The sequence below is a fragment of the Coptis chinensis genome, chromosome 6, assembly GCF_015680905.1.
Source record: "Coptis chinensis isolate HL-2020 chromosome 6, ASM1568090v1, whole genome shotgun sequence".
NCBI classification, from domain to species: Eukaryota; Viridiplantae; Streptophyta; class Magnoliopsida; order Ranunculales; family Ranunculaceae; genus Coptis; species Coptis chinensis.
The window spans coordinates 12,218,732-12,238,386 of NC_141461.1; the positions used below are offsets into that span (position 1 = coordinate 12,218,732).

Genomic DNA, 19,655 nt, shown 5'->3' on the forward strand with positions numbered 1-19,655 from the left:
TTAAAATTTTTAGTCTTATTCTTTCTAATTTTCTCCACCATATATTTCTATTACCTTAGAATATTTAAAGTTACAAAATAAGATATGCAAAATACATATGTAATATTACGAAAAAAAGATAGTTTCTATTACAAAATTTCAAATCATTCATTATGCCTTTTTATTTGTATATATTGTTTTGTGTTTAACAAAAAAAAATTATTTTATTTATATAACTAAAAAGGATCAAATTATTAAAACTTCGGTTCATCGGGTTGAAATTGAGCTTATTGGTTCCAAATCGGATTGGATCCTAAAAAAAAAGTTTTCGGTTCAAGATCCCGGTTCTCTAACTCAAATATCCATTTATCAGATTGTTGAAAACGGATCGGTTTTAGATTTGCCTATATCCGGACCGATCCAACCCATTGCCAGCCCTAATTAAAGTAATTAATACTGCCAAATCAACTCTTTCATAATCTACATCTATCAAAATACTCAAATGTGTGAAAATATTATCTCTAATATGTATAAACTCATCCAAATTATTAAGAAGATTCTACCACTCTTTTACACCATGTAAAGCTAATCTAATCTAGTAGTCTACTACTCTCTGGTGTTATAAAAAAATGTATATAAGATAAACAATTAATTTAAACATAAATATTTAAATTAATACATAATATTCAAAATATTTAATCCAAACTAACTATTTACCTGAGAATTAGTCATTACACTCGACACGAGTTTTAGATCATGTGTAGAAAACACTACTTGCATATTCATCATTTCATTCGTATGAAATTGTCAATCGAAGTTATACATTTGGTACTCAATGACATATGAATGTAAATCAATAAGCTCTGCTTCCTCGTTTTCTTCTCCCTCATTGTCTTTTGCTTCTTCATTGTCTTTTGCTTATTCGTTTTCTTTTTCCTCCACATCATTTTGTTGCATATCATCACCAATATCATTTGTGTAATGTCAATATTCATCATCATTGTCGAAATGTTCAAAATCATTAGGATTCATAGAAAAATTTCAAGAGTTTCAGTAGTTATTTTTTATTAATTTTTTTGGCTAAGAAGAGGAGTTTACTAGAGAAGAATATGAGAAATGAGGAAAGCCGCACAATTTTCGTAGCTTATAAAGAGATAGCACACACGTGCATCGAACACCGCATGGAATTATTGTGTACTTTGGGCTTATATGGTGCGGTGTTCTCAAAGCAGCGTGGGCTTGAGCTACAACTTTGGGCTTATATGGCGCGGTGTTTTGAAAGCAGCGTGAGTTTTTTTGCGCGGTGTATCCAAAGTAGCGGGATTTTATGTCGAAACTTTGATGTCTAGACTGAAATTTATTGGTGTTTATTTGTTCAAAATATTTGGTGTTTTTCAGGTCTCACCATTAAAGATGCTCTTAGTGCTTGACGACAATTCCACATAATCTTCCCACTTACTAACCTACTAAGGGTGTGTTTGTTAAATTTTAACTCATGGAAAGGAAATGAAATAATTTAAAATGGTATGTGTTTGGTAAACTGGGGAAAGGAAAGTAAAAACTGGAGAAATGAATAATCATGTTTGTTTGGAAAAGCTATGGAAATGAATAATTGTATTGTTGGGTCATGGGTGTATTAGTAGTAAGCTCTATCTATCTATTTCCTTTCCTTTTCTTTCCACAAAATTTTCAGGAGTTAGCTAAGGACACAAAACCTTTTCCATTTCTATGATTTTGTTTCCATATGGAAAAGCCCATTTCCTTTCCATGGGTAAACAAACACCTTAAAAACTATGGAAAAGGTGGACCACTATTATTTTCCTTTCATTTCCATAGTGTTTCCAAGAACAAACACACCCTAACTGTGTAACTATACCCTCGGACTATTTGAGTGTGATAACGGCCCAAGGCCCATGACAGAGGCATTTGGAGTCTAGTAGTAAATAAGCATCAACAGCTGATGACGACACCCGCCTTTTCAAATAAAAGTCGGATGTATATTTAAAAAACTTGAAATCACAAATCGACGAATAAAAATTGGTGAAAAAAAATGAGCAGTGGTGCGAAACTATGCAATGTATTAGGCGAATTAGGGTTGGAAGGACACGAGAAATTAGATCCGGATAGTTTCGAATGGCCATTTCAGTACGAAGAAGCTAGACCACTTCTTGATTGGATTAGTTCCAGTCTTCGTTCCGCAAATGTTCTCTCTCCATCCGAACTCTCTCTGTAAGTTTTTTTTTCTTCATTTCCTTCATCAATTATTATTGTAAGTTTCATCCAATTTATTACTTTATTATTATAGGCATGAACAATTTCTACAAGAGGGCAAACTATTGGAGGTACGTTCATTAGTTATACATTTGTTAATTTTATGTATCTATTAGTTTCTCACTTACATATGTGACATTGATAACTCTTCAGGGGGATGACTTGGACTTTGCTTATGATAGCATTTCAGCCTTTTCAACTAGGAAAGACAACCAGGATGCTGTTTTTGGGGCTGAGGAAGGATTGAAAGATATTAGGTGCCCACTTTTTTTTTTTTTTTAACTCTTATTCTATGATTTATTCTTTCACATTGATAAAATTAAATTTGGTTTCTTTAGACAAGCCACTGCACATATGGTTTATGAACATCAAACATGATTGGACTCAATGTGGCACGCAATTCAAAAGTGTTATGTGTAGTATTTGCTTGAGAATTCGTTGAGACACTTGTTGAAAGTTGTACATTGACAAAGTTGCCTCTCTGATTCAATTTTGATGTAACCTCAACTCGCAGAAGCAAGAAGTTAAAATGAAACCAATAAATTCGGAAAGAGCCCTGGAATTTGAAAGGAACGTAATTGGCAAAAGCCCTTAAAACTTCAACCTTTAATCTATTAACTTTAGCATAACACACAACACTGTCTTGTTTGTGGGTTGTGACCCATTATTTATCATGGATTCCTTGTTCAATAAGAACTTTCCAATTTAAATCAAATAAAATGTGTTGGTACATGTCTGATAGTGGGTCTCCTCATTAGTCGGTTTTGACTCTTTGAGGTTTGATTGCCTGTGCTATCATGTGGGGAATTTGGTTGTAGCGAAGCAAATAGTCATTTTGAGGGCAAGCCTTAGATATTCAGGGTGAACATAGTGTTGTGTCTAGATGGGACACATCTATCACAAGACTTGGTCATGGTTCTTCGGTTCTGTAGGATTTCCCAACAGTGTTCAATTTTCCTTTTTATTTGTTCATATCCTAGTAGGTGTTATCAAATACATCTATATAATAAGATACAAGGGAAAAGACAAAGGGTGGTCGGGATTTCATAGGGATCTGAGTTTGATGGGGGCAGGTGTGCGGCAAGGATCGCTTTAGATGTTGGCTTGAATTCCTCAATTAATTTCCGTCCCTACCAAATTAATTGGGCTTCCCATCCGTTACTCCTCATGTAATTAAAACACTTATTATACTTAATTCCTTTAATTATAACTTAATTCAAGAAAATAACCAAAACTTTCCAAAAAACAAAAGAAGCCAATTTGGCTCTTTTTGAGCTTTAAATCGAATTTATACAAATTTAACCAAGAAACGTTTCTATTAATTATCTCAGTTAATTATCCAAGCCCAACGTAACCCACAATACTCCTTGGATTCGCCCTATCTCTCTCATTTTAGTTATTAGCTCAATAAAGATAATAGAAAAATAACAAAAACTTTCCAAAATCATACTAGCCTTTTAATTGTCCAAGCCCAACGTAACCCCCAATACTCCTCAAATTCGCCTCATCTCTCTCATTCATTTCATTTAACTCAAACGAGAAAATAATAGAAAACGGCGAAAACTCTCCACACAATAACGACCAAAAACCAATACTCCCTTAATACAATAACGGCCAAACCATTACACTACTCATCTCTCACCTCCATAAATCCCCGCTACTACTTCTCACCATTAAATCCCCACTCGTCATTTCTCAATCCTATAAATCCAATATCTCTTCTCCACTCTCTCACTATTGGAACCAATGCTCCAGGTTGATTATTTATTCTGTTTTGTCCTCTTAATTCAGTTGAAAAGGTTTGTCGGCGGAATGAAATGTTGGTTTTTGTCTTTAATAGTTTTTATTTTTTTTCATACTCCCAGTTTAACATATTTCATTTTCCAAGTAACAACTTCCAGAGAAAATGACGAATCAACAACTCCACGATCTCGACAAACTTCACACTCGAACAGACCAATGGAAGATTATGGTCCGTGTCATAAGAATGTGGAAACCCATTAATTTGAAGAAGAATAATGTCATTAGTGTTGAATTTATACTGCTTGATGCTAAGGTAATGGAAAATATATATATATATACTTTTGCTGAACTAAGTGGTTAATGATATATGTGAGTAGGATGATCTATCACATGAATTTCTTTCGGTCATTCAGGATAAGTTGGTTTTGATAGAAGCTATATTGTCATCCAAGACACCAACATAGAAGGCTATTGCCTCAGGCTTTGGGTTTCTTAAAGTGAAAATGTAATGTAAAGTTATAACCACTGTTGTTAGAAGAAAGCTTATAAGAAAGCCTTCTATGTTGGTGTCTTTGATGACAACGTAGCTTCTATCAAAACCACCAATATGTAAATAAAACCCAAACTCCAAAGTTATCCTGAATGACCGAAAGAAATTCCTAAATCGTCCTATTCACACATATCATTAACCACTTAGTCCAGCAAAAGTATAATTTTTTTTTCCCATTACCTTAGCATTAAGTAGTATAAATTCAATGCTAATGACATTATTCTTTTTCAAATTAATGGGTTTCCACATCCTTGTGACACAGACCGTGATCTTCCATTGGTATGTTCAAGTGGGAAGTTTGTCGAGATTGTGGAATTGTTGATTCGTTATTTTTTATGGAAGTTGTTACTTGGAAAATGAAATGTATTAGACTGGGAGTAGGAAAAAAAAACTATTAAAGACAGAAAACCAACATTCCACTCCACCAACAAACTTTTTCAACCAAACTAAGAGAGACCAAACAGAAGGAATAATCAATCCGGAGCATTGGTTCTAATGGTGAGAGAGTAGAGAAGAGATGTTGGATTTATAGGATTTGGAAACAACAAGAAGTGGAAACATCTTAATGGTGAGGAGTACTAGTGGGGATTTATAGAGGTGAGAGACAGAGAGTGTAATGGTTTGGCTGTTATTGTATGGAAGGAGTATTGTTTTTTTACCGTTATTGTGTGGAGAGTTTTCGCCGTTTTCTATCCTTTTCTCTTTTGAGCTAAGTGAAATGACTAAACGAGAGAGATGAGGCGAATCCGAAAAGTGTGGGGAGAGGGGAGGGGGGTTAACGTTGGGCTTGGACAATTAAAAGGCTAGTACAGTTTTTGAAAGTTTTGGTTATTTTCCATTTTCTTTATTGAGCTATTAACTGAAATGAGAGAGATAAGGCAAATGCAAGTATTGTGGGTTACGTTGGGCTTTGACAATTAATGGAAAAGTTTCCTGATTAAATTCGATTTAAAGCTCAAAAAGAGCCAAATTGGCATTCTCTTTTTTTTTTGAAAGTTTTGGTTATTTTCATGAATTAAGTTATAATTAACGGAATTAAGTATAATAAGTGTTTTAATTACATGGGGAGTAAAGAGTAACAGATGGGAAGCCCAATTAATTTGGCAGGGATGGACATTAATGGAGGAATTCAAGCCAACATCTAAAGTGATCCTTGTCGCACACTTGCCCCCATCAAACTTAGATCCCTATGAAATCCTGACCACCCTTGTGTCTTACTATATAGATATCCTAGTAGGTCTTTTTGACCTGCTTCTCTTTGATTTAATGAATGTCAAATCTCAACAATGAAGTTTTCACTTCACCAAAAAAATAGGGATTTTTGCTTGCAATATGCCCGGTGGTTTTTTAGTTTAGCGGGTTTTTGCTTGACATTTCCCTGCTTGTCTATATTTTGGTATCCTTGTACCCTTAGTGGCTGATTCTTTCTGATCTTCAGGGATGCGACTCTTCAATACAAAGTAGAAGGTTTGGAATTGCAGAAACAGCTGAGACTTCTACAATCTCAGTTTGATTTGCTTACAGGTCAAGCTTCTACATTGATCCAAGGGAGAAGAGCAAGGGTGGCTGCAACTTCTGCTGTTAATGGACAACTCACTGTCCTTGATGATGATCTTTCAGCTAGGAACTTAGAGGTATACTATGAGTTTATGGATTTACCTAGCAATATTTATAGATATATATAAGAGATAAAGAAGAAGAAAAAAGAAAAAACACTATGACCTATATAGTGATATCTATTATAAACTTATAGAAGAAGTCGTGGGAGTGATCTGCATACACAAAGTACTTGGACCAAAATGAGAGTAATCAGGGTTAGATGGACATGAATCCAAGCATTTGTACTTGTTAATTTGCTTCACTTATCTATTGGCATCAAGCATCTATTTGTTTGAGAATTATGTTTCCCTTACAATTGGCGGATGTGTGCACTTCTTGGGTCCTATATAGTTACCCAATATTTGCTGGATGTTAAAGGTTCTTCATAAAACCTACGGTCATATAAAAAATTAAGGAAGATTTACAAATATATTCATATATTGAGATAGCATATGAGATGCAATAGTTGAAATCTATGCTGGGAAAGGCAATTAAACTCACAACTGTGGATTCATAGAATTACTCCTCTATGCATCATCTGCACACAGACATTAATTGATATAGACACACTTCACATGTTTTAGTTTTAAAAACTATTAGTGCCAATTTGTGGAGCTCTTGGGTATGGCTATATCATATTGATGTCTGGTTGCAGAGTGGACTAAAGCCAATTGAGACCCTAATAGATGCTCAATATTGAGCTAACCTAGTTTAGTGAGCTGCATTAAAAGATTCTGCTGTGAGCTAACTCATGGCAAGGTTATTTCTTTAAGAGCTACAAATTGCGGGCTAAATGTGGAATCGTAGGTTTTGTATTTAGACGGTAAGTTTTGTGTATAGATGGGACTCATCAGTAGGATTTAGTTTTGAGTTTCATCTTTGTATGTCAGCCAGATTGTCTGTACTTTTTTTTTGAGGTCTTGTCGGATATCTTGTTCTACAACTCCTCTTTTGGTGCTAAACTAAAGTATGATCATACCAGCACTAATGCACTAAGTCCCATTAGAACTCCGCAGTTAAGCATGCTTGAGCGAGAGTAGTACTAGGATGGGTGACCTTTTGGGATGTCCTCGTCTTGCACCTTGCACCCCTCGTTTTTTACTTAAATATTTTTAGGTTACGATGTTTGGCTTAGCGGTTGGACACTCCATCCTGCCATAATGAGGTCACATGTACAAGTATACGTAAAGGAACTCTTTTTGATTAACTATATACTAGATTGCATTTTTAAGGGAGGGGGGATAAAACGGAAAATTTGATATGTGCTTCTTTTGATTATCTTACCAGTTACCAATCACTGGATATCTGTAGCACCTGTATACATCTTTTGCACAAGCACATGCATTCTCTGCCTATGTCTGTCTTGTTTGAGTACATCATTTGAGGTTGAAATTTGCACATGACTCTGCTTTGTGGCTAATTTGTTAGTCCCAAAACGTATTACACTATTACATTATCAGATGTTGGATTGATTCTTGGATCACCTGCGTCAGACAGTTCTTATGCTCCAACATTACACAGATTCTTGTTTGACATTTCTAATTTCTCCTTTGCCAATGGCAAGTGATCCTAGGAAAGAGAATAAGATAACCAATTTCCTCTAATGACTTTTGAGACCTAATGCCAACTCCATAAGTCCTTTTTAGTTTTTATATATTTCATATAATTGTTTTTTTTTTTTGCTGAAATCCTACATTCTGCTGTTGACATTGAGTCTGAGTCTCTGACAATAGTACTAGTGCTACTTAACACACAGATTATTGTTCTGAATTGATTTTCATGGACGTTGCGTCTTTCTTTCTTCTTCTTCTTATTTTTTTCTTCTAAATGGAAGATAAATCTCCTGCCCTTTTGATATGTGTGTATACCTATTATTCCAGATAAAAATTTAAGAAAGATTCTTGGAGTTTTGGAAGTGGTTTGACTTGTTTCTGTACCTCTTTTTAGACAAATGCTGTTCTGGGAAGAATCGCTTCTACTGCACAGGAGTTGTCTCATTTTCATTCAGGGGATGGTAATATACTAATCTCAATCCAAGCCTTGAGGTTTTACCATGTTCCTTCCATTTTCTGTTTCTTTATCTTTTTTCTTTATATATATATTTTCTGCTAAGAGATAACTGTTAGCAGCTGTTAATGGAGATTGGATCTGAAAGTACTAAACAAGAAAATCGTGAATTGGATTGATTACAGAACAAAACTAATTAGTGAAATTAAGTATAGGATTCCACGACAAGTAGACATATGAAAGATTGAAACATACAAGAGGGGTAAATCCATTGATTGACCTAAACGCTTTCCCTCCCCGAAGGGGCCACACACCCACCTGGTCGGGTACAATTTCCTTTCAATTTCTCCCTCGTAGCCGTTACCCGAATTCACACAAGTGTGTCCAGTAAGAAGTGTTGTACTCAGTTTCTGTCTTAAAACATCATTAGTCACCGGATGGATTTTAAATTTTATTCTCTCTCTTGCACACACTCTCATAGGCGAGCTTGTATATTAACATTAAATGGTGGGGCAAGTTTAACTTTTTCGTTTTTTGGTATTTTTGTTTGCTTTTGTTTTGTTTTTTAATTTTTTTTAGAAATCTGTTATGGATGCTTTATCTCAACGTTAACTTACGTGCCTTGATGAGGATTTTTATGACGTGTGGTTCCCAGACCTTGGCTGTTTTGGGGCTTATGCCAGCCTATGTTAGATTTGTTGTCCCCCTGATAAACAAAGTTTGTGCTTCTAAATTCTATCCATCAGCTTCGGCTTTTAAATGAAGTGGCTATTAACTGATTCCAGTCAATCATTTTAAGTTTCGATTTTGTTGGGGTTGGATAACTTAGGATTTCATTTTCAAATGTCCACTCTGAAGTCCACCTTACAGCATCCTTGAATTTCGCCAATGCTAATTTACTTAGAGGGAAACTTGGTTCTCCCAAAACATGCTAAATTCAGCAGCATTAATTATGCTATGAAAGACTGCCTATGTCTTCAACTTTATTTGAAATTTTTTTAGTATACAATTCGTTCTATTTTCTTTGAAACAGTAAACTGTGCAATTCTTTCTTCTTCACTATAAAATAATACAGACCAACTTACCAATTTGTTGCAGAAGATGGCATCTACTTAACTTACTCTGATTTCCATTCATACCTACTTGGTGATTCTGCTTGTACAAAGGAGCTGAACCAGTGGTTTGTGAAGCAGTTTGAGACGGTATGTAAACAAAGATACATCCGTTATTGCTGTTCATTCTTTAATATTATTGTTTGTCATAGTAAAGACATTCCATGAATTAATGAAGTTTGGATGGATTGGTGGAGGAATATTTTAGGTCCACTGCAATATAATTTCGAAACGCCTTTTGAAAAAACTCTAAACAAGAAAGAACGGGGAGGAATTGGAGCGGCTATATGACCAAGTGTCTGAGTATGTAACCTCAATCTTGGGGTCTATCCTGGTCAGTGTCTCAGGTGCTGTTTAACGGGCATGGACATCCCACGAACTATCTCATAGTCCTCCTAGCACCTATCTCTAGGTGACATATATGACGCGTACTACAATCATACGATTCTTTGCGCCCACAGATTGTGAGCATAAGAGGGCAAAGTTTTGAGGGTCAGACCTACGTATACCCCCCCCCAAAAAAACCAAAAAAAAAAAGAGCGCCCTGCCCACACACATATATGGAATAGGAGCTCTATATAATGTTCTTTTACGAGTATAGGAAGGGTACTCTGTACTACCAAGATAAATTAAGGGCTAATTTTTTTGTTGTAGATGATCTCTCCATGGAGATCATCGTCACAAAAAAATCAGTTCAGTTTGGACATTTCCAAATTTGTCAAAGAGGATCGGAGTTGGATTCAACTGTGAATCTGTAAGGTTGAAACAATTTTAAAAGTTTTCTTGACGAAATAGTGGAGGTGTATGTAAGCATGCATAGTGTTTTCCAAATTATCCAGCCTCTTGTGGTGGTTCTTTGGCAGTACTTTAAAGGTCTTTTTAGATAACATTGAAAAAGTTGTAGGCAGCTTCAATGTTTTCCTCATCTTGTGGTATAATCTCTTGTAGAAAACCGGTCAGATGCTAGATATATCCCTTCCCCCTCCCCCCCAATTAACTTGTGCAAGGTCAATGCTCGGGAATGCATATTATCTCTGTTGTTGACCGAATGGGATCTCCTTCTGTAGAAATTTTACTTCGAGCTTTTTGCAAATGATGTCGGTAAAGTAGTTTTGAACTCCTAGTCGTACATGTCTTTCTTCTACACAGAAAAACTTACGTTTAGAAAAAGGGGTGGGTGGGTGCTCTTTGATGAAGTGGATTCTGTAGCATACAAAATTTCAATGGCCCAATGAAAGAAAAGAAAAATTCAAATTTTATTTCTGAATCACTTTTAGATGTGCAATTTGTTTTCACTCAGGGTCCTTTCCGGTTGGTTGCTGAGGAGGGTAAAGCTAAATGTTCATGGATGAGTCTTGATGACAGTTCAAACTGCTTAGTGCAAGGTAATATGTTCTTTTTGAGTTTTTGCTCATTACTTTTGTCAATAAAACACTTTATGCACAGAAGCCTTTCACACCCATAATGCAGGAGCATGGATATCATGAACATACAAAGGTCTCTTTTATAATAGGTTTTCAGTAGACTCTGATTCCCCCCTTCTATCTAACGAACAGGACTCATGTTTCCTATTTGGGTTCCAGCTAGAATTTCAAGCTGTCTTAGTACTTAAATGCCTTGAACACCCTCCTTTATTTTTGATTGTTATCGAATTTAAGAATGAAGGAAAGTTTGTTTGAAGAGTTCTTTGTGGAAGAACCTAGTTTATCTTTGGGTAGCCATTGTAGAAGCTTCTGCCAACAATTCTACATCAAATTGGTAACAGATAAATAAAATCTTGGCTAAATTGTGATGGAGCTTCGTAGAAGAGATTATTAGTAATTTCAAGTGAGAAAAGGGATGCTAACTTATTTTTAGGGAATCGACTATGAATTCGAAAAAATCGTCAATACTTACTACCATCGTTGCCATGGAAACTTACTGTGATTGATCTGGCAAATCCCCACACCTTCTCTTCTTATTTGACTTGGTTACTTATCAAAACAAAAAAAAAGATGGGAGTGACGTTGAAGTAGCTACCGGTAATTGATCTCAACGTTGCAAAACTCTTACGGCGTAAGTTCAATGTTGCGACCAGCATGTCCAAACAAAAACGATCCTGCTGTGCCACCTGATTACTTTGGATGCCAGCTGCACCATCATACTTACCATAGTAGCTGTCCTAGGAAGCACAACTCTTACGACGTGCTTCCTGTTCATACTTGAGAACATTCAAACCAATAGGCAACATCTGTGTATGCACCATCGCCTCTAATTTATCCCCAGAAGATGTTTACACTCTTTTGCAATAGAATCTATTTAGTAGGTGTTTGTAGGTCCGCCTGGCATGTCTTTTTTGTTTGCATATTTTCAATTATTAATTCATTATATAAATTAGAAAAAGGATTACAGGGTTAACATTATTTGTGCTTTACGAAAACAACAGATTCGGAGAAATCTCATCATCAACGCGTGACTGAGCTTCATCGTCTGCGCTCCATGTATGTATTTTTTCATTTAACTCTTGCCATGTGCTTCTCAAACTTAGTTTGAATGCATTTCTTGTAAAGAAATTTCTTCTTTATGTATGGGCTCTCTTGAACTTTTTTTTTTATCGGTAAAATGTGATGTGTCTATATATATAATCATAAGTCAACTTTGTAGGATGAGATATCCCACTCAGATACAACAAAGGGAAAGACAGATACAATATCGATACTAGAAAAAAGAAAACTACAATTACTAGAGAAAACTAAAGCAAAGGGATGCAATCATGCATGACCGAACAAGGAACCCCATCTGAACATAATATCCCCAAAAGATGTATCTGTCCACTCCTCCCAAAACTTCGACTAGAGAAAAACGAATCCCTTGACTGCTACAATCATCTGTGCCATGGTCATCGCACATCAATCAAAGTGTCTCCTGGTCCTTTCCAGCCACAAAGCCCACATTATATCAAAAGGTAAAATGCTCCACTCTGCATCCCTTTGGAGAATGGACACAAAGCACCCAAGAGCTCAACACTCTTGAACTTCTTTTGTCACGTGTTCTCTTAATATACTCAGAAATCTTTTTTATTTAGCCTTTTAATGCCACCTTGTTTGGTCATTTTATAATTAATGATACCAAACCAAGGTTTCTAGGCGAAATTGCATCTTTTTGTTTAGACAAGAAGCCCTACTTATAGTAGTCATATAGTCAACACTGATCAAGAAGTATGATGCTGCTTTGTAGAGGTGATTGGTGTTGTTTTCTGAGGTTTATTACAACGGTCATCATTCTTTTCGTAGCAATCTCTTGAAGTTTTAAACTATTAAAACATGTTAGTAAAATCTGTAATTCTACTCTTATTTTTAACTCTAATTTCTTCTGATGGTTTTTAACTCTGATTTTTTTAAAGATTTGGGACAAGTGAAAGACAATGGGTAGAAGCTCAAGTTGAAAATGCTAAGCAACAAGCTATGCTTGCAGCACTGAAGTCTCAAGTAGAGACTCACACTCATCTTGATCTCCATTCTCTTCGGTATTGTACATCTGAATCACATTTTTTATGTATTTCAGGTTAATATTGATATGCCTTACATTTATTATATCTATCCTTTAAGATTCCTTCGCTTATTATAGTTTATTGTAACAGTCTATCATTCTCTTTTGGCGTCCACTTGTCATATTATGCTAGGTCACATTGACACTGATATGTGTGTTGGTGTGCGTCACAGCAACCTATATTAAGTAGGACATTGGGACACAGCTAGTTAAAAAAAAAAACTATTTCTACTCTTTAGATACATAACTAATTATTGGGGTCAAGGCCTTACAAAGCGCCACCTTACAAATAAATATATGATGGAGTTGTAAGTATGTCAATAGATTATTTCCTTAGTCTTTTAGGGTATAGAAGAAACCCTAGTTTGAAATCGTATGCACAATGTGTTTGTGTGTCAAGACATACAGAAAATTTTAAGAATGTGAAGTGTCCATGACTCCATGTTACTTAGAGATTGTGTACATGCAGTGACCCTTGGCTACCCCATTCTTGATATAAGAGTGTGACTGTGGCACACCCGCAACCCATGGCTGTGACACTCACAGCATTACAGGCGCCTTTGGCATGCCAGATGGCTATGCGTTCGTCATATTTCAGCGCGCCTTCTGGCATGTCCATAAAAACTTGTGACTTCACAGCGTGCCTTCGGCACATTTGCACGCCCATAGTGCAAATATAGATGTTAGAATTTAGTGTTTGTCACCAGTCTCATTTGAAAAGTCGAGCGTTTCAAAAAATGAAATTTTGTCAAAAATGACTTGCGAATTAAAAGTGATAACATTTTGAATTTTATAATCCTAAATCACACAAAATCTTCTCTCTGAATGTCTGCACCTTTGCTCTCTTAACACGCAAGTCACTTATTACCTAATTTGTCTTTGTCCTTTCACATGCCATATATTTACACACATTTGATTGCCTTTATACGAAGCTTCTGTCATTGATGCGTGATCCGAGGAATACTCAACCCTCTGTAAGCTGTTCAATCAATATGAAAAGAAAATGCTATGTTTAAATTTTATGTCAATAAAATCTCATAGCGAAGGTACTGCATTGGCTGGCTATCATTTTACTTTTCTGTTTGGGGGTTCCATGGATGCCTTCTTTTGTTGTTTTCAAATGTATATTCTAGCATCTATCTTCATTATCATTATTGATGAAAGAATCATTTATCTATGAATATCTGATGATGCTTTTGTTGCTGCCAAGCAGGAGAAAACATTCTGAATTGGCAGGAGAGCTTTCACATCTATATCGAAAAGTGGATAAAATGTTATCAGAGGTATGAACTTTTTAATTTTTGTTTACTGTAACATAAATTACCATATAAAGTAGTAAAGCAAATTGTGGAATTATTTTGTCCTTCAATCTTACTTAAGTCCATTTTATATACTAAATCTGTATTGGAGATATAGGTTAAATATGAAATCCTTGTTAGTATTTTCAATGTGTTAGGGTTCAGCTATATATATTAAACGTTGTAATGTATTGTTGCGATTTCAGCATGTGGAATGTAGTCTTTGAAATTTACATGGTATCAGCACCATGTGTGCTTGATTGATTGGATTGATATGTATTCTATCCCATGTAATAGCAGATATCACACAGCCTTCTCTTCTCTCTTCAGTTCAGTTGGGTTGATTACAGCACGATTGGATTTTTTTTTGAACTCCAAGAACTCATTGTTTAACTTGGTTATTGTTTGCGTTTGATATGGCATCGGATAAATATTCATATACTTTGATTGCATGATTGTATCTTTTTTTTGTCTGGTGTTTGGTTGCATCTTTTGTTGGTCAATTGCAGGTACCTTTAATTTGGAAACTTCTTCGATTGCATTTGTTTTGTTTGTATAGTGTGATTGCATACATCCTGTGTTTGTTATTAGCGGTTACGTATATTTGATCAATTGGTAGTAGCAATAGATCAATCCACTGTGCAGTTTTTACTCTGTGGCCTTAGTTTTAATTGAATTACTATGTTGTATATCTATGGTTTGGTATAGCCGTACAGCTGATGAAATCTATGGTCATTAATGTATAATGATTACTTAGATCTTTAAGGTTGATGACTACCTTCATCTTTGTCTTTCTTCTGAATTTTTTTTCATTTTTTTTGGAAGACAATTCCAGATCTATGTTGGGAGCTTGCTCAACTACAAGACACATACATATTGCAAGGTATCACAACTTATTTTTGATTTTACAGAAAAAGTTTATTCATCTTGACATTACCTGCATATGTCTTTTGTTTTGAGCTTGTAGGTGATTACGACTTAAAAGTTATGCGCCAAGAATATTATATTGGTCAACAGAAGGCGGTATGTTTTCCCCCCTTCCAAGTGTATTTATTTTTTTGTTCATTCAGATCCAGTGACTTCAAAGTTACAAAAATATGAAACACATTATTATTGTTTAACGGAAATGTTTAACACATTCTTCTGCATTCAACTCGCTGGTTGGTAAGGAAGCAGTGCTCAATTTCTCAATGCTACCTTGCTAAAGGTTAAGAAAAAGTACCTGATGTCTATTTGGACTAATTTGATTTGTCCATCTTTTCTCTTTATCGAAGCTTCCGAACTCAAGCTACGACATATATGTAGCAAAAATGCATTATTTGCTCATTACATCAAACTCATCAAAGTCAAAAAATGTAGAATGTTCTCTTGCTCAGAAATATTGAAGATATTCTTACAATAAACCACATGCTTTCCTTCCCATTCTCTTACTGTCTGTTCACTGCTTGTCATCATTGCTTCATTCACTCAATCATCATTGTCTCAGATGTCTTCTCATCAGTATCTGCTTGAATGTCGTCTTCTTTTTACAGATCAATTGCATGGTCTTTTAAGCATAGTATCTTATTTTAACTGAAGGTAAACAAAAAGATGAAAGATTTTATGTTAATGGATTATAATAATGGACTGGTCTAGATCCTTAAGTATTGATGTAATCTGCTTTAGATCAATAATATAAGGTTTACCTGTAAAAAACTGCAACTTTAGCCTACTAATCTTCTGTTCATGCAGTTCATCAGCCATCTGCTTAACCAGCTTGCTAGGCACCAGTTTTTGAAGTTAGCTTGCCAACTGGAACATAATACAATGCTTGGAGCTTACTCTTTACTTAAAGTTATTGAATCAGAACTACAAGGCTACTTGTCAGCAGCTAACGGGCGCGTGGTATGTAACCTCCTCTATATTTTTTGCCATGTGATATTGTACTAGTTATGTGTGATTATGTCATTTCTGCTGAGTATAACATTACATTTTACCAGTTGTGTTTGTGTGCTTGTTTGTGGAGGGGGGAGTAGAGAGAAGAAAGGTTTGTCTGTGTCTGCTGCTGGAGGGGTGTGTGTGTGTGTGTTTTACAAGAAGCCATGGATGGATTCCGAGGTTTTGTCTATAGAATATGCCACAAACCATTGTCTGGACTCTGGAGTCACTATTTTCACCATGATACATGTTCATCCATTATAGTTACAACAAATTCCCTCCTTCAAACTTAGCTTATTGAAGATCTTATATCATATACTTATCCATCATATTTGTCCCTGATTTTAGCTAAATCAAGAACTGATATTTCATAACTATACAGGGGCGCTGCCTGTCACTGATTCAAGCTGCTTCAGAAGTACATGAACAAGGAGCAGTTGACGATCGGGATATGTTTCTGCATGGTGTGAGGGACCTGTTAAGCATTCATACAAGTGAGCCAACAATCTGAATTTTCATATTTGCAAGGCCAGGATTTTCTTCAGCTGTGTCTTATGAGCCTGTGTTTTCCATAGATGTCCAGGGTGTATTACCGACATATGTGTCAGCACCTGGTATCGTTCAGCAGATATCTAGCCTTCAGTCAGATTTACTAACTCTTCAATCAGACCTTGGAAATTCACTTCCAGATGACAGAAACAGATGTATCAGTGAGCTGTAAGTACATCTTCATTGTTCAAAATAGAAACAAAAACAAAATTGTCCATTCACTTGTCTCCTGACGTCACCTTTTCCTTTGATTTGATTGATGTACCATCAAATCCTCGATGTTCCTATACTCACTTGCCTAAAGTGATTATAACTGTGGAGATCTTTTCGCTTTTCATTATATCTGTACTAAATCTTATTTCTTAGTTTGGATGTCACCAAGAGTTTTCCTTTTTTATTTATTTATTTATTGATGTTTTGGAAGTGATTCAAACAACATAAAGTTGCTTGGCCTAGATTTTGGTTTATGTTATGTAATTTTAATGATTTTTTCTTTGTATCTGTTCAATCTTTAATATCTGCAATTGTCTGTAGGTGTACTCATATCCAAAGTTTGCAAAAACTACTATTTGAATCATCAACAACGGCACAACCAATATTGACTCCTTGGGTAAAGACTTCATTAAAAGACTCCTACTATGTTATGTATATGTCTGTTTTGTCTTCTAGTTTTACTGTGGTTACTAATTAGCATATGAATCCATGTGTAGACTCAATAGATTTTTAGTGTGCAGCGCTTGAAGTACACATCTTAGATAATTCTCTAGGTGCATATTTCAGTGTTTCATCATATTACATTTGACTGAAATATCCCTCTTCCCCAAAGAAAAGTTATGTGTCTTTTGTCTCAAAATACCTAGTATATAGATTTCCATTCTCTTCACTAAAGTATATGTTTCCATACATAACTAGATTAACTGCAAGCAGTGGGGGCGTGAGCGGAGGGTGGAGAAGAGAGAGAGAGAGAGAGTTGGGTTTGGTTGAGGAGTGTTGAGCAAGTGAAGAAGAAGGGGAGGAGACGGACAGACAGAAACAAAGTGGTCATTTTGCCCCCTTTTGCAAACCGAAACCAAAACGTTTGCATACGCTCATTTGATTACCAGTTGGCTTTCCCATGTATATCTGCTCTTGAGCATATGTGAATAGTTAAACTGATGTAGAACATTAGTCGAGTCTGTCAGTGTTATAGGTGTGCGCCTATGTTCCCTCTACATGTTATGGGCGTGAGCCCCTTAGTTGAGTCCAATCCCATGGTTCGAGTCCATTAGTTAGTTGGACACATGTCGTGTTCCTATTGGTTTATGCTTTCTAGGTTTACTTTAAATAACGGGCTTGTAGTTAGGGTTTCAGTTAGTTGTGTTTATGTGTGTGATTTGTGATTGAGAGATTCAATAAAAGAGTGATTTTTAGGTTGTCTTTTAATTGTGTTTCAATTAAAGTGTAGAGTCAATTAAACTGAAGCTTCCGCCAGTAAGATCTACATTATAAACACACTACGACCTCATCGTTGAATTGCTTGTATACCTGCGAGTTTGTATTCTTATAAGCATGTGTTGATGTTTAAACCTTGTTGAGTGTTGAGCAAGTGAAGAAGATGAGGGGGGGATGGACAGACAGAAACAAAGTGGTCATTTACCAGTTGGCTTTCCCATGTATATCTGCTCTTGAGCATATGTGAACAGTTAAACACACTACAATCTCATCGTTGAATTGCTTGTATAGTATTCTTATAAGCATGTGTTGATGTTTAAACCTTGTTGGTGATTCTGACATTTTTTTTGATGATTATCCAGCCACTCATGAAAGAGCTAGTTGAGATGGAAAAGGTTAACGCACAACTCTCTGCTGCAGTAGAAGAAGTGACACGTGAGCATCGTGAGAAAGCTGAGGTAAATCATTGTGTCTTCTATTCTCCTGTATTATTTTGATTAGTTAGTTTAATTCATTCATGCTGTTGTAGTCCTTTATGAAGATCTACACAAAACATATGGGCCCACTTTGTAAATGAGATAAATCATAAAATAATAGACTGGGTCATCTATGTCCTACCACAGAGATCATATTTCAGCATACTCATCAGTCCACCACAATAACAAACCATTTGACATGAGCAGTGTGTATTGCTAGATGCTCACGCCATGTAATGTCAAAAGGAGGGTTTGTAGTCAAATGATGAGGGTGCTGCAGTTTGATCTCTGTGGCCGTGCAAAGCTGATCCTTTCTCACTTATTGAGGGTTATATTTACTTGTTTGGATCTTAAGAAGCATTGCCAAAGGAGAGAGAAAGTTATCAACAAGATTTCATATTTTATTTAGCTCTAACCAACTAGTATTAATTTTCTTCCTTTTTGTGTAGATTGTCAAGCATCATCCACATGAGGTAGGGCGAGAGAGACAGGTTTTTGTTGATTTCTTCTGCAATCCAGAACGTTTAAGGAATCAAGTGAGAGAACTGGCAGCTCGAGTTGAATCTTTGCAAGTTTAGCATTATATATCCGTAGTGCACTACTGCCACCATTTTCGTTGGGGGCTGTCCTACTGTCCAGCCGACAAAGTTATTACAGAAATAGAGATTGACAGTCCACCTTCCCACAGTGAGAACTTCATTTGTCCAAGTGAGCAGAAATCCGATTAGAGTTGCCTTTTGCCATCAGAGTATGAGATATACTAAAGTGAACTCCATTGTAGATTATATAGAAAGCTATTTGAAATTGCCTCCCAGCGTGATATCATTTGTTTGGTGAAAACAACCCGGTTTGTATGTTCATGTAAATTAGTATTGCAACATGTTTCAACCCAACTCCAGTTGTCAAATGGAGCTCTTTCATTTTGGCGTTCGTGTCATTTAAGTTCGATTGGGTATTGCTTCCGAACATTACTTTGTACCACCAGTCGAGTTTGATTGGGAATTCTAAAGGCTTATTTATTTATGATATTCTTGTCTTAAGTTAAATAGACAGGTTTCAAATTAAAAACTTGGTAAGTCGAACGCGTTTATGTCCAACAGAATTGTACACTAGCATCTGAAACCATCATTCAAAACTCATGAGACCAACACGTGACCTAATCCAACAACCAACTAAACAGTTTCCTATGTTAATT

The 19,655-nt window shown here is 35.8% G+C and overlaps 1 protein-coding gene across 3 annotated transcripts; it reads left to right on the forward strand.

Moving 5' to 3' along the window:
• Positions 1-1,912: 1,912 nt before the first annotated feature.
• AUG3 (HAUS augmin-like complex subunit) lies at positions 1,913-19,506 on the forward strand. Of its 3 annotated transcripts, none has more exons than XM_086564042.1 (18): positions 1,913-2,208; positions 2,285-2,321; positions 2,404-2,507; positions 5,982-6,177; positions 8,090-8,156; positions 9,248-9,351; positions 10,562-10,646; positions 11,687-11,741; positions 12,644-12,766; positions 14,003-14,072; positions 14,913-14,970; positions 15,055-15,110; positions 15,819-15,971; positions 16,387-16,498; positions 16,580-16,721; positions 17,088-17,163; positions 18,347-18,442; positions 18,910-19,506. In XM_086564042.1, exons 1-18 carry the CDS (start codon positions 2,030-2,032, stop codon positions 19,036-19,038), a joined length of 1,842 nt encoding a protein of 613 aa, XP_086420168.1. In that variant the 5' UTR covers positions 1,913-2,029; the 3' UTR covers positions 19,039-19,506. The 3 variants fall into 3 exon arrangements, with proteins under 3 accessions (XP_086420168.1, XP_086420170.1, XP_086420169.1); XM_086564044.1 differs by having other exon boundaries at positions 1,939-2,208; positions 15,858-15,971; XM_086564043.1 differs by having other exon boundaries at positions 1,940-2,208; positions 9,251-9,351.
• Positions 19,507-19,655: the final 149 nt, after the last annotated feature.